At 38.9% G+C, this 16340-nt stretch overlaps 1 protein-coding gene across 1 annotated transcript; it reads left to right on the forward strand.

Annotated features, from left to right (window-relative positions):
- Positions 1–11085: 11085 nt before the first annotated feature.
- LOC105670776 (endocuticle structural glycoprotein SgAbd-4) lies at positions 11086–14385 on the forward strand. Its single transcript, XM_012364494.2, is given in 3 exon segments — positions 11086–11126; positions 11128–11233; positions 13504–14385. Coding segments are annotated over 3 exon segments (513 nt in total). The 5' UTR covers positions 11086–11100; the 3' UTR covers positions 13885–14385.
- Positions 14386–16340: the final 1955 nt, after the last annotated feature.

The raw sequence follows: 16340 nt of genomic DNA on the forward strand, positions 1-16340 counted from the left end.
CGATTCATCATGCGGATTCCACGTATATTTTGCATTAATAGAGACGTAAAATGTTGCGTTAATTACACTAACGTCGCACGATTACAAATTGCTCAGGAGGAGGCGGGCCTTGGAATTAATTTATTCCTAAGGTATTTTCCATATTCAACGTGTGCCCGTGGTCGGAACGATTAAATCACTAGCACATCAGCGATACTGCGCTTCGAAGAATACCGCGGATAATAGTACGAAATTGCTCGACGAGAAGACGCTCATCTTTTCCGTCTCTCTTTTGTTAAATTGAAAATATTTTTCGCGCAAGACAAGCCTCCTCAATCTTGGGCTCGCGTCTTTTCTCTCGTAAATCACTCTACCCCGGGGCGTATTTTAAAGAAATCTGCGCTGCACAAGGAAATGCGGCATTTTCTCTACCCACTTCTCGATTACTTTGTAGCAAATTCGTTCATCTATATTGCATCTGTCTTATTTATAGTTTTCCAATTAATTTTCAAACAATAATGCAAAATGCATTTGTGGCTACAACGTCGCCACAAATAATCGGTCCTTTTTTTTTCAATCTTGTTAAATTCTTCTTAATTCTTGCCTAACATCCTTTGCCTTGTGTACACTGACCGATCGAAGTCGCCTACATTTCTACAAGTCGGCACCTCGCGATATCCGCGCGGGAATCTGCATACGAGAGTCTCGCAATCAGCGGATGCAACGATTGGATGCACCTCGAAATTTCTAATTGCTGACTCGATCATCGTAGACCTCTCACACTGCTATGAGATCACGTCTCAGCCAAATTACTGCTTTCGATTAACAATTCTAGACACGCTGCGAACAATCCTTCACGTTATTTGAGAAGTTGCATAAGTGATTAAGAGACTAGTATTATATTCTTCAGTACAACGTAACTGTAACATAACTATTAACACTATTTCTTTATGGACAATAAAATGGCAGCGATGCTCTAACAATTGTTGCTCGCGTGAGGAAATCTCGCACACGCAACTATCGCAGTGTTGCATTGTGAGGTCCGTCCTCTTGTACGAACGTCGAGCACCGTCAATTAAATGCGCGAGGCCGCCCCGCGCGAAAATATCTCTACACGAATCTTAAAGTCCGCCTCCGCGGGCGTCGGTTATAATAGCTGGCTGCATGCTCGAGTGATCTGATCTGATCCGCGATCATCCTCTGTGTACCAGGGGCCACATCCTCCTCTTCGCATTTCATCGCCGAGATGGAATGCTCTTTGCTTATTATAGATGATATAAAAGATAAAGTTTCCCGTGATACTTATTTATTATTCTCTTTTATTGCTCAATATAGTTATTTGAGAAATCACTTTTTGATTTCCAGAAATATTTAGTCTCCCAAGCTGCTTTGCATAATAAATACTTGATCTCGATGCTCACGGGTCTAAAGACGATGTTAGATCGGATAACGCCGTTGCGTAACCGTAACTGGACCACCGGGTCGCCCGATTGCCTGTATCGGTTCCTCCCGGGTGTGCACGTTCGTCATCTCGCTTTCGTTGCATCGCGCCCTCGCCGTGAGTAGAAAGTCTTCCTCGTCACGATCTGCGGATTTCTTGTATCAGTTATAGATTTTTCGACGATCCAATTGATTATTTCCATATTGATCCGAGCGATTATGTAGTCACGATCGCGCGCTTAAGAATCGATAAACAATAAGCAGGATAAAGATAATGATAATGATGCTGATCCCATATGTAACGCTGTGGCTAATCGCCACAAGTATCATGATTGAATGCACAATTATCTCAATGTTTATTTTATAGTTTAACATAGTTTCTTTAATTAACATATTGCAATATCTAAAAAGGTTTCTTTCAAATAGCTTTTTTAATTTATAGCTGTAATTCGAAAAGGATAAAATAAATACACACGAGATTCGTGTTGTCTAACAAGCCGCGGTGACATTTTGACGCGATGATTTTATGCCGTTGATAAATTTTCCATCTCGCACTCCGGGCTTTTATGCCGAAAGCATCATAAACATATGTCTTAATGGAAAAATTACGATACATACGCTTGTAAAGAATAATGAACATTAGGTTTTTGTAGCGAGAGTTTTACATCGCCTAGGCGAAACGATCCTCGCGCACGATCCTCTCTTGCGACATAATGTCATAGATCATGGATCGCGGAGTGTGCGGATCATGAATCATGGATCATGAAACCATCCAGAGAGAGTCATAAAAATAGACAAAGAACTGCAATTATTGTCTCGAAATAGTTTAACTGCTTTTAAAAGATAATGATGATCGCACAATGAAGGCATTTAATCAGAAAATTTATTACAGTTAAATATATATATATTACATTATATATATATATATATATAATGTGTCTTAGACCTGTCTACTTTTATTTTGATGATTGACTCTCCGGCTAATTTGGAGTCGATTGATAACGATGTGTCAAATTTATGCTGACGCGCAGCGTGGATATTCCGAGACTCGTCCCACGTTAAAGATCACACGAAACACCGAGTAAATTTAAAGTGGAAGAAGTAACATCGTGTGTCGGAGGCGACCTTGACATATAAGTACATACCGCGAACACTCTAAGAGAGCGCCTGCCCGCAGGCGAGAAGACGTAACGCGCACGCCGAATTCAATTTTACTTTCATCCGCGGAGGCGCTCTCTCGGAGGCGCACGGAGGATTCTGCGAAAATTGCTTTGACAATTCGTGAGACGGCGTGCGACCGACTTTTAAGGCGTCGGATTAACATGAGAACAGCCGGGCACCGGTGCTTGCGCGGCACTTAAATTCTCGATAGCGCTCGATCTCAGGAGGGGCATGAGATAGTCTTGTTCTTCTCTGACGACGCTTGGCGAGCTCGATACAAATCCGCGGCTGCTTCTGAGAAGCGGCAGAAGAATTATGGATATTCTGAAAAGCGATCAAGAATATTTGATTCCAGATTTCTCGATAAGAAATAGGAAATTAATCATAGTTGCGATTTTAAAATAGTAAAATAATTAGCAATTATATCATTCCTTTTTATTAATGATCTCGGAAATATTGCTGACATCATTACCAAGATAATAATGTTAATCGAGCGATGAATCGTTAGAATGCTATCTTTAAATCGTAGCTTCGAGCACAGTTTGTATGCAAAAAGAAATTAAATGACCAAGATCTCAATATCATCTCCGAGTTCATCTCGGGTTAAGATAGAAATATCATGTTGTGGGAAGATTCATTAATCATTCATGACGATGTAGTAATCATGATCGTATTTATGGCATATTTAACATAAACATAACTCATACAGGATTATGAGCCACTCTCCGAGCTACGAATCGTTATTTTGAAATTCTAGATTTGTATCAAAAACAACAAATTGCCAAAAGAGCTACAAATCAATAGTGATAAATGATACGACACATGATATTAATAATTGCCTTTCGCGAATACATCGAATTAATAAACATCATCGTATAGCCTCGACTTTTTGATGTTTAAAATGGAGATTTAAGAATATATACACGGACGGTCCTGATCGCGTCGTCGATGAAAATTCATCGACTTCGTTTTCAAAGGCTAATTAAAAGTTAATTAAACTTCGAGAAAGGTCGTCGGTCATCAATGAAATAAAGTAATTAGATTGACGTCATAACGGTGCGATGTCTGCACTTCGGATGTTATCAATTATACCAAAGTGTTCTCTGCATAATTGCAAAAACCGAGAGAGGAAGCTAATTATTGCATAAAAACCCTGATATTAAACTCTAGTATCAAATTTTTTATTGAATACCAATAATTATTAATAAGATATTACATTACGATAGAGAGAAGTAAAGATGTTTTTAATTACAAAATCTGCTACTTTAGAAAAAACTAGCGTTGATCTTAGTATCACAAGATTTGTTTCTCGGTTTATAAATAAATTTATTAGATTAACATCTGTTTTTGAAAAGTCATTTAAATAATTAATTATAGAAATACAGTTTCTAATTTTAATCTTTTAAATATACATTAAATTTCGCAATATTTGAATTATCATTAATCTACGAGGCTTTATATATACTCGTATTATATTTGTATTGTGGAAAAGAACTTTTTGCAAGAACAATCGAGACGTCAATAGACCCAGATGGCGGACGGTAAGGGTAAAGGATCTACGAGGGTTCGTGACGTGCAGGAGATGCACGGCGGTGTATATCGCGCGAGCGACTCGACACGTCGAAATATCATCTGGCAGAGAAACGCATTGCACGCCGCGGCCTTATAAGTACGATATGGCAGCGGCTGGTTGTCGCAATATAGAGGCACGTCTCACACGCCGGCTGTTCCTAAGGCCGTGTCGAAAAGGAAAGGTTGCACGCGGATGCGCCTACCAGTCCTGGCGCATCTCGGAGAATGTGCACGCTTGAATGAAAGCCGGTTGCGGAGAAACGGAGATAGACGAAATTGACAGAATGGAGCGAAGAAGAGGACGAGAGAGGAGCACAGTATGCAACCGTAGAATCGAACGACTGCGTGAATGGACATGGCAAATATATGCGCCGTGGAGTGTTTGTAAAATGTATAACTGATTGGTTTTTGCATAAAACGAACTAAAAGCCTCTGTGGTCCGTGGCTCATATCGCACATTTAGCGCTGACAATAAGCGTTGGCTGATGCGATGCCAATATCAATCGTGCGGTCGTCAAGTCATTTAGAAAACATTTATCAAAATGTTTATCGTTGAAATTAAAATCGCGCTTTCTGGAGCATCATAAATTTCTTTCTCCGAGTGTGCGAGAGACACACTCGCCAAACTACAAATACGAATTATCCGCCCACGTTCATGCAGAAGAAACCAAGTGCCTGGTGCCGAAGTGCCTGCGTTTATCGCTGACATTTCGAGTAATGATCAATAACTTCTTGTACTGGTTCGTTTCGTGTGCCCGTCGGCGGGTTCGTTCGTGCGAAAAACACGACGCCGGAAATCGACAGGCTAACAGGCCCGCCCAATGCTCGATTACTGTAGCAAAGCCAAAACTGCTCTCAAATCAAATTAGACGTAAAACACTTCTTGTGGAATAAGTTGCAATTTTTTTAGGACAGTATTATATATTCTTTATTTATTGCGCTGCGTAAAGATAAAATCTTAATTTATAATTAATAACATCTTGAAGCTTCTAAATTACAATCAGATTTGTAAATGCTGATCATGCAAAGATAGGATTACGCGTGCGTAAAGATTTAAATTTCTCGACTTGGAAAAACACAGTTAATGTCGATTTAATTATATCGTTCATGAGGATTGCAAAAAATGTTTATGTGTGTGATCGTACCGATCGTGTGGAACACGGTATATGTGTATATATAGTACGCGCGTACGCGCAATGAACGCGTAAATGGTCGATAGTGTGTGACGCAATTATATTTGATCATTCTATACGTTCTTGCTTGTGTTCTCGCCGGGAGACAAGATAATGCTCGGACGATTGCATCAGTGACCGTCGTCATCTTACGTTGAAGTATTACACGCTTATGCGCATGTACATATAACCTTTCCGATGCACACACAAATATAGCCAAGTTTTCGATATTTCAGGCATCATTTGGCGAAATCCTTGCGCAAGTTTAGCACATAAAGTATATTATTATGTGTTGAATGATTGACATGACTACGAAAGCGCATTTCGTTACTTAACATTAGTTTCTAAAAAAATTTATAACACTTTAAAAGCAAATCTCGGAAATTCTTATGCAAAATGTCATTAAAATTAAAAGCAAAATCCTCAATATATTATATCATTTTGTGATTCTCTTTTATTGATTATTTATTCAAATTAATTACTTATTATCCTTTTATATTTACATTATGCTACAATAATATTTAAAAATTTTAGAAAAAAAATAATCACAATTTTTTAATTAAAATATTTGAAGCACAATTTTTAAGGAATGTTAAGGAGGCTCTTTTTTTCATTTAAAAATATGACTCGTAAAGTATCTGAAATAATATTGGTTAGCGAAAATATTTAAATATATTAATTCGAACAAATTATGTTTAATTAAGAATATATAATACTTTTTAAAGTATTGAAAAATATGATCAAAACAACGCTCCATTTGGGCATTCTCAAGCAATTTTCGCAAAATGTCGACCAAAAACGAGAAGGAAAAAAAGTGATCAACGCGATAACGAGATACGCGTGCGCGATTCGAAAGTCTCTTAATCACCAATTAAAATATTCGACGAGAGTACCATAGTGTTCATCGTCGTTATGGCAATCAATACTTGTGTAGGTCTAGCAGTTTTTGGTATCGTACCAACGTAGTTACATCCAGTATAGTTTTTATAGTCTTACAAATCTGCGATAGAGAAAATATTTTTGAAAGCGGTCCTAATGCATTAAACATAAATAACATAATGCAGTTACATCCAGTACAGTTTTTATAGCAAATTCGCGATAAAGAAAGTATTTGAAAGTGATGCTAATGCATTAAATAATAAAATATAAATAACATTATAAAAACAAAACTGATACTTAATATAATTGTGAAATATTAAATTTAATTTATTTATAAGAGTTGATAGTATACTTTATCTTCTTTATTAATTTTTAAATTAAAAATTCATTTTTTATTCGTTTTTTAAATGAAAGTAGTATTAAAAAAAAAAAATTAATGTCTTCTTAAGAACTTACAATAAAATATAATTCTTAATTAAATACAAAAATATATTTGTATCTTTTTTACGTATAATTAAAAAGAATTTGAAAATGTCCAATTTATTAATTCTTTTTTATTATTTTTACTTTTAAATATAAATTATTAGAGTAACCATCTGTTTATGCTAGGAGACGTCATTGAGTGTACTACACCGATCTGCATTCGCGCGAAAGGATAATGAGCGTTCAGAACGCTGTACCTTATAAGCTGAATTCAGATCTCGGCGAAGGTCCGAGGACTGGACATTAATCTTAAAGTCACGGCCGATTATGGCACAGTCGAGAATCTGAAACGTGATACGATACCAGGGCACTTGCATCTTTCAAAATAACGAAACGTTGGTACGGCCCGGCGCAACTTTCTCGTCATCGCATGCACCGTGATTGTCGTATACAGGGGGGAAGTGGTGATTGTGATTATAAATGCGGCGCGATAGAAAGCGGGGTAAAAGAAAGTGGGCGGGTGATGATGCGTCCGTATCGGGACGGTACTCGATCTGTCAGGTAAATAAAAAATGAGGAGCTTCGAGATGTGCGCGATATTGGCCAGCCGGGCATCGCATCGCTCGGAGCTGCAATTGGCAAGTTTTGCCGATTATAATCATTCAATTAAATTATTTCGCATTGCATGTATATATATATATATCTATACATCTATATATACACTATATATACACGTATATAATAAGTAAAAAGACATCTTGCGAAGTAGGCATGGAATGCAAAGCAGCCAATAAAGATGCGAATTTAAACAAGTGAGCGCACTTCGCGGAATACGCGAGAGTCTCGCTTGCTTATCATCTAAATAAACCATTAACGTGAACGTATGGCGCATTACGCGCGCGTGTGATGGCAAGTTTGTACACACAAGATTCCACAATACAAGTTTGCCTGGAAAAATGTCTCTAATGGAACGTCTCACAAAACACTTTCCTGATTTCAGTAAAGCGACGTGACGCCCGCGGCGGCTCGTCCCGAGAGATTACACGCTCGTTAACAAGCGATCAGATAAAGCCGCGAATGTTACCCAGTAATGCGAGAAATTAATGATGCGCGGCGTACGCGGCGCGGGCGAGACGACGGCGGAAAACTTTGATTACATTAACGATCGCACACGACGGTGTCGCGGTGTCGCGCGGTGTGCACCCCTGTCGAAGACGCGCTTCTAAATCGTGAGACAGCGCGTTCCTAGCGCTCCCGGCAGACGTTACCGAGTTAGACGCTTTCACGACTGATATTTATTCACACATCCTTTGTGCCTTACCTACCTACCTACACGCCGCGACCTCGTTACGTAATACAGCTAATTAAATGCCCAAACGTATTGCGTCAACTTTCCCCTATATTCGCCGGTCATCCCGCGATCGACGAGATAACGATCGTTCAACTTGTTTCTTTGCGCATCAATTAACGTTTCTTATTGTGCCTGAAGCGCTCGTTCCGCCGAAGATTTTGTGAATAGCACGACGACAATTTTAAATCGCACAATACTGACTCAACTCTATAAAAAGTGAAACAAATTAACTGACTTTTTTTATTGGAGTTAAGAAAACTTTAAACACACTTTTCTTAAAATAAATCTTGAGATAAAATCTCCATTATTGTGCTGAGTACTTCATTTAGCTTTCTATGATAATAACAATTTTCGCAAATTCTGCTATTTAATTAATTAAGAACGTGGAGCTCATCGTTTGATTAATAAAGTTGATGAAGTTAAAATTATCTTTGATCAAAATGGAGAAAATGAGAGAAGAAGTAATTTGGTTTTTTCCTTTCATTATTATTTTAACATATCTTTCTAAAGTAGAATTACATGTATCGCATATCTTTCCATAACGCTTTTGCGAATGTTATTTCACCGCGAAAATATCGTGCCGCAAAATATTTTAGTTAAGTTAAATATTTCGTTACAATGTTTCATTCTATTTCGTGACACGCTGAAATATTCACTGAGCTATCGCGTGGCGCATTTTAGCATTTATCACGTCGAGCGTCCTCGACTTTCAAGAGAAACGCTCGCGTGTCCCTTCCTAGTTCCGATTGACGGATTATTTTAAATCAGCCGCGGCTTTTCATGCATTCTAAAGCGGCTCGCAAATGCAAATCCGCTCGTGAGAAAATCGCTCGGATATATCGATGACGTGACTTTGTGAATCACACGGGTGTACGACGAGCGCCGCACGACGCTGCAGCTGGCATTCCTGGAGATGCGGGAGAATTTATTGTCGTGCTACGTGCTCCTTACATTTCCCGTAAAAGAAGAAAACTAACGCCTATCGAGGCATAATTCACCGCTCCCCTGCGTCGGATTCTGTCTAATGTTACATCGGTATACTTCGCCGGTAATGTCCACAATCAATAATCGCGCGGGGAAAAATGGATGGCCTTCCCCAAAATCGCGAGAGAGGAAAAAAAGATTGCGACATCGTTAAACTACTGTTGATTAATGCGATTACTTTTAACGATATTTCCGCGGTTTTTATCGGCGATGGAAAATCTTTGTTATTTACGCTGCTGGAAATTTACATTACATTTACATTACATTCTCAATTTAGAATAAACTTAATTTCTCTTGAATTATGTAATACCTTAGATCGCATACCTTGATCGCTGATTATGAAATGTAGCGCAGCATCTGCGACACATATAACCCTTATGCAGAGACATTAACATAGCTGATCGGCGATATTTACTGACAATCTCAAACATCCCGATGGAGCAGCATTGATTATTAATTAGATACGCATGTTAGGTACATGCATAATCCTGCAGTTTCCGGCACTTGCGTCGCTTTATATCAGCCATATCGGGTACACAGTCGTGCATGTCGTTATGTAATAAAAAAAAGCTAATATCGCGTTTTACGGCTCTCCGATGAAAATGATAAAAAAGCTCTTTGCTTCTCTTTTTGCGCAAATATAATCCCTGCCTGCGGGAGATACCATTTCTACGATCGCGCGCATCAATATATATTTCGAGCGAGAAGTTTTAACGTTTCCCGACTTGATTGTGACCGAAAAACTGAAATCTGTTGGTTCTTCCGTCAAATCTCTCAATTGCAGTCGCGATAAACGCGAGCTCGTTATTCTCACGTGGAAAGTGACAAAGTAAATGGTGCGATATAACGCTCCATATAATTATCGGTCGATAATGAGAGACTGTCAGGTCGTTTCCGATTGATTAGAACGGACAATGCAGCGATGTGTGTGTCGTGCGTTTGTCAGCCAATGGCGTGAGCATTCCGTTTGATCTCGCCGCGCCGAATCGCTCGCACATGTGAATAATTTCGACTTTACGATTAGAAAAATCGCGGCAAATAACCATTTGACGGACGTCCGACTGATTGATTGTTTAATGACCCCGTGATTTATCGATTAGAATCGGAAAATGCGCCTTGCAACGACGAGTAACGTTACGCAATATTTATGTGAAACGATAGAACAATAAAATTGTCGGTAAACGATTAGAAAATAATGAAAAAATAATTCAGCTTTACCGTGCATCTATGTGCATATCGCTACAAGACATCTAAACGACATCTAAACGATGGTCAATATATTTAATAAATCCAGTGGAAGGTAAACTATTCCCACATGTGTCACATGCATGCGTTGTTCAAGTGAAAGATGCAGCTTTTTTTATATAAAAATCCGTAACATAAATCTATAGGACAACCGCAAATAGACTTTCGAGCACACTCCCGCTCTCGATTGTTTAATCTGACAATAACAATACTCGAGTGACTGAAAAATATAATAGACATCACTATCAGAGATGTTATTTTCATTTCAGTAAACTTTCTCTTAGATTTGTGCAAACACATTGAAGTCAGAATTCTCATATTATGAGTTGTAAATTGGCAGCCTCCTCGAATTCATTATAAGAGAAAATAATAAAAGAAATACGAATTCAAGGAAGCATTCAGAAGAGCTATTATATAAACATTATGCAATTTATTTCCTTATAACAATTACGCTTCTAAAATCCGAATACATCAATCAGCAAGATAATTGAAAGAATATACGCATTGAAATGCGCCAATGAATCTGCCAGAGAAAGAAAGAGCAACGGTCATCGTGATCGGTGAGCGTTTTTCCAGGCACGAATCGACAAAAAAAAACGTATCGCCATGCACGTCGTTAAAGACATTATGACAATTGGATAAGCATCTTCTAACTGGGACCCGATGACATTTAGCGCAATGTGACATGGTGATCTCAGGGAAGATGGTCGCTCCTCGATGTTGATGTAGAGTGTATGTTGTCTCTTCGCGTTCCCCGTACAGGCTCCGGCGGCGACACACACGCACACGTGTGCACCGCTGCGGCTACGTTAAACGTGAATCCGTGTAAATCCCTCTGTCGGTCCCGCGCACGCGGGGCCTCTCCGTGTGTCCCATGTGCATCTTACTCGTAACATGGTGGCCATCGGTGCATCAAACCAACGGTGGTGTTAGTGATGCCTCCGGGGGTATATATACGACGAGCGCTGCGGGGCTTGATAAACACTTACCCATCAGCGATTACTGCTGCAGCATGTACACGTCATTGGTAAGCGCTAATTAAGAAGAAAAACTCGGGGCGGGGGCGGGAGGAAGGAAGCCCGAAAGCTTCCAACTCGTGCGACTCGTGCACTGATAAAGTCGCGCGGGATAAACCCGGTTAATCGTAGCCTGGGTCGTTGGTGAATTTGGCGTGCATTTCACGGCGGGTCCCTGTGCGCGTATCGAAGCGACGCTCTGTGAATTACGTTGTTGTAAGTGACACTTCTCGATTATTCGGTACAGTATACCGAGAGCTCCGGGACTCTCGGATGTCGCTGGGTGAAACGCGGGGGCGAGGCGAGATACCGGAGGGTAAGTAGCGTGTCCCGGAGGATCGGTGGTAAGGATATCGATCGACGCCGGCGGGATACACCCAAAATTTGTCTCCGTGTAACGCGCGAACGTTTTTACCAAATATGTACTAACAGATATATGCAAACAGTACGATGTACACCCTGACGAAAATTGAAACAATTTTTTAAGAAGAAATATGATCAATAAATTTTATAATACGATAAAAGAAAAATTGCAAATATAAATATTCAAGTTTTTAATTAATTTCAAATGTATACTTTTTAATTGTTACTTGAAAAGTTCCGAGGTGACTTTTAAATAAATTTTAGTATAAAACTAATTATTTCAATTTTTGACAAATAGCATGGCTCTTCATTAAATGCGATTTTCACTCAATATTCTGTGTGTATTTGGATAAATATAATAATATTAAATAATATTTAAAAAGCAATAATGGCTATTTTCAATAAGGTTTAAAACCATTTTCATGATAATTTCGCGACATAATAATTTTGTACTTCAATTCGAATTATCGCTGCCCTACAGACAGGAAATTGGAGTAATAATTATTTACGAAATTATAATATTTTGACAATAATGTGAAACGCATTAGCGGCGATTCATTTTATTCGAGGCACGGCGTCTGACCTAATAACGCTGATACTACCGCTGATCCCTGTCGTGTCTGACTCAAAACGGTATCACTACTGCGGCATGCGGCGCCCGCTCATTTCCACTGATTCGCACAGCTTTCTCTTTATCATAGCACGCTCGATTTAACAATGAATTAAATATCAACACGAAATATTGAAATTAAATCAGTAATAATTTTGATAGTGATAAATAAAAATAACTACTAAAATCCGAAAATGTCAGAAACATTTCGATAGAGTTCGTGTACGCGCTATTTTTAATTACTCCACAATTTCGCTAAATCACCGTTTTTATTACGTTTTGCAAATTGCGTTCTCTTAGAGATGGCTGAATATGTAAGCGGCGGTAGCCATTAGCATGTCTCGCATAAATACTTGTGCAACGACGTGTACGTCAAACAAGGAAGCCAACGAAAAGGCTAATATTCATCTGATGTTTATGCATCTGGAAACTTACTCGGTGGTAGTTGACTAATTGTAAGATCGCTTAACTCTCCGCGCCGCGACGTAGCGTTGGCTTGGATTAAGCTTGGATATTTTATCCACATTACATTAATAAGTTATATTTGCCGCGGGTGCATTCTTGTTCGCATAATCATTACTTTAATCGAGATCCCAGCTGATATCGATGTGCGAGACATCGATTAATAATTCCGCAGAATTAATTGTTATATCTTTAATCTTCAAGGATGAATGTTGCCTTTACTTTCAACGCTTGCATTAAATCTTTCGCAAATTTATAATCTTAACTTTGATGCAACGGCCGGTTTCGTAACATAATGTCACGTTTAAGTGATTTTAATCAGTCGATAGCGATGCCTATTTAGCTCTTATGTGTATTTAGCTCTCAAAACACTCGTCTTAACGCGCAACGTGAAAGTTTTACATAAATATATATACGAGAATCCAAACGCGTTGAATTAACAGAACTAGGAAAAAATCAAAGGTCAATTTGGATAGTTGTGACGATAAATCTGTCACTGCAACATTCTCCCGTGACAAATGAGTAGTAAACGTTTTTAATGATTTAACGACGGCTATTAAATAGATAATAATCTCATCATTCTTTATGATTTTGTATACGCAATTAATTTCATCGTTGGAAAATAGTGCCACACTTACATCATCAACGTGGCCATACCGATAAAGCTTAGATTTTTCTAGCCCTATTAAATGCGTACATTTTTCTCGCGTTGAATTTAATCGAACGTGACTCTCGTGAATTTTTTGACTAGGACGACCCGATTATCTCTAACTTTTCTCCGATTTAAATGCGTATCATTGCCTCGCGCATTTGATGCTAAAAGATTGTTTGTCCTGCGATTGTCAGGTAGCCTTGATCATATTAGCGGCCTGCGTCGCGGCAGCGCCCGCCGACGAGCCGATACCGATCATCAGTCAAAGTCAGGATGGTCCTAATCCCGACGGATCTTACAAATGGAGCTACGAGACTGGTAACGGCATCAAGGCTGAAGAGGAAGGTCAATTGGAAAACGTCGGTTCCGAGAACGAGGCGATGAGCGCACAGGGCGGTTTCAGCTACACCGGCGACGACGGCCAGCCGATCTCGCTGACGTACAAGGCCGACGCCAATGGCTTCCAGCCGGAGGGCGCGCACCTGCCCACCACACCGGAAATCCCACCGTTGATTAAGAAGGCTCTCGAGTGGATCGCGGCGCATCCGTCTAAGGATGACGAGAACCAGGTGTAAATCTACGACCGCTGTCCATTATGTGATCTCACGACCTCACGTAATTATTCCGTAACACAAAAGAATGGAAGACGATCCACGAGATGCTGAATGATGAGTATCGCCGTCGCCGCCACCGCCCGCGTTGTCCTCGCCCTCGAAACGAACACGGACTGCTCTGATTCAAATTGTTGTAAATATTTATTGTACGTTTACGATATTATATTTGTGCACATATTTTACTATTCTATTGTATTAATATATAATAATATATATACATATGAGGATACAAGCATATATCGCGATCGACTATGTAATGTCGTCAGGTTATATCACGGTGCATTGAGAATAAATGTTGCATCCCAGGAAAGACGTATTCTATTAATACGCCTGATCCTCCCGACGAAATATGCGAAAGTACTCGCGAGATTCTGCCGGAGATTCTCGAGCGTTTCTAGGAAGGATGAGGGAAAGTTTACGATTTGTGACTGTCACGTGAATAAAAAAATTTATTTGCCTTTATTTCTTTAACACATGCGCAATAATAAGATTATTCCTTCCGGTTAACTCTTGGTCGATGATGATTTTTCCGACTTATTCGCGTCGATCGCTAAGTCGATTGTTTCCGCGGTTTGAACTTTACAGCTGAAAGCGCGGCTAAAAATAAGCTGCATTCTCAGTTGTGCTAGCATTTACAAAAAGGTCTATATAGACGGCCGGCCGTCGCGATTACGTCGGGCTGATTTACGGTGGAAAGTCGCACGACTATTACTGTAAGATATTACATCGCTGTAAACACAGCTGCCGCGCGTCTCTATATTACGACGGACCTTGCTCGCTATCGTTAATCAATCACGTAAAGTGGACAAAGACGTGCATGCGTTTATATAATGCGCGTCATATGGGGACCGCGAGCAACTTTGATTACGATCGTTCGGCGTAACGGACGTTTAGACATCTTGATGGAGCTTGTTTACTTTATCGCTTCCGCGGTAATAAGGATTCACATATATTTACGGTGCTCGGCAACAATGTAATTTCACTCTTACCTCTGCTCTAATTAAATTTACGTAAACTATTATAGTAGATCAATCTCAGGTTAAATAGCATTATAATTTATTCGGACAATTTTGATAGTATCTGCATTTTTTTATACAAATCTTTCAATTTCTTCGATTGACTTGATTTAGTTTCGATTAGAATAATTGAGGATTAACAAAAATGTTTCATCGAGACTGTCATTCTGCATTAATGCATGATAAATACAAATCAACTCTAATAGATTCTTCTTACAACTCTTTTCATTACGAGTGATTTACGCTCTGTGCTGATATAATCAAATCTTCTATACAAAGAGATCCGCTATCTCGAGAAGAATGGTACGGAGCGATTGAATCTTCAAAGCTGTCCATGTCATTCTGAGACATGAGAGATGGAAATCAACATTAACACATTTTTTTCAGACTACTTTTATCTGTCCCATTGATTAAATCAAAAAATGCCTTTGTATAACAAGATTTGTTACCTTAAGCAATATAATGTCTTTGCAATATAGAAATTAATATGCCGTCGCAGTGATATCGCCGATAACTTTTGCTCGACGTAGTTTTTGCAGGCAAGTTATCTATGCGTAAACTTTCTAAAAGGAATCGTCTAAGATTCCGACTCGACATATTGACGTTGACATCCGAAGGCTCCGGGGGTGGAGGAACCGGAACTAATTATACCTCGCGGCGCTCTCGTTGAACTTTCACCGCGGGCCGCGACATTCATCATGTATTGCCGTTTAACACGTGAATCGTGTTCTAAATTTGTTACGGCATCACGTAACCGCAACTTATATAAATCTTTCCGCCGTAAACTTACGGCTGAATCTCTCGAAGTTTATTTCCAAAAAGAAGAAACATGTTTGGAAATATTACTCCCAAGAGTGACATTTTTTTTCGACTGATTTAGATTCGTCGGCGAATTTGATTTTTTAGTCAAAATGTAATAAAAATTCTGTTTTGTGTTACTTTCTATTCACGATGTAAATTATCGAGAATTTAATGATATTAAATTAAAATAAATATTTTTTAATTAAAATTTATTTAAATTATTCAAAAAACAGATTTTTTATTAATTATATGTTATATTTTACATGTATACTTGAATATATACTCCATCCATTAATTCAACCATCGATTTGAAATATAGATATCAAGAATTATTGATGTCACACTATTAGCATAACAACATTCTTCTGAGCACGAGTTTTATTGCTTATGACTAGAGAAAGTACGTGTTTTCTACGATGTGTCAAATGGTGCATTTATTGCACATAAAACAAATATCGCATTTGCTAGTAAAGCTATTGTGTCACCATATTTCACAAACATAATAATTTTACATTTGACAAAATATTAATCTGAATATGCATTAGGATGCGCGTATCGGCGATACATCGGCGCGATATCACCGGCGACTCATAATGTTTA

Source organism: Linepithema humile, chromosome 2, assembly GCF_040581485.1.
Source record: "Linepithema humile isolate Giens D197 chromosome 2, Lhum_UNIL_v1.0, whole genome shotgun sequence".
Lineage (NCBI taxonomy): Eukaryota > Metazoa > Arthropoda > Insecta > Hymenoptera > Formicidae > Linepithema > Linepithema humile.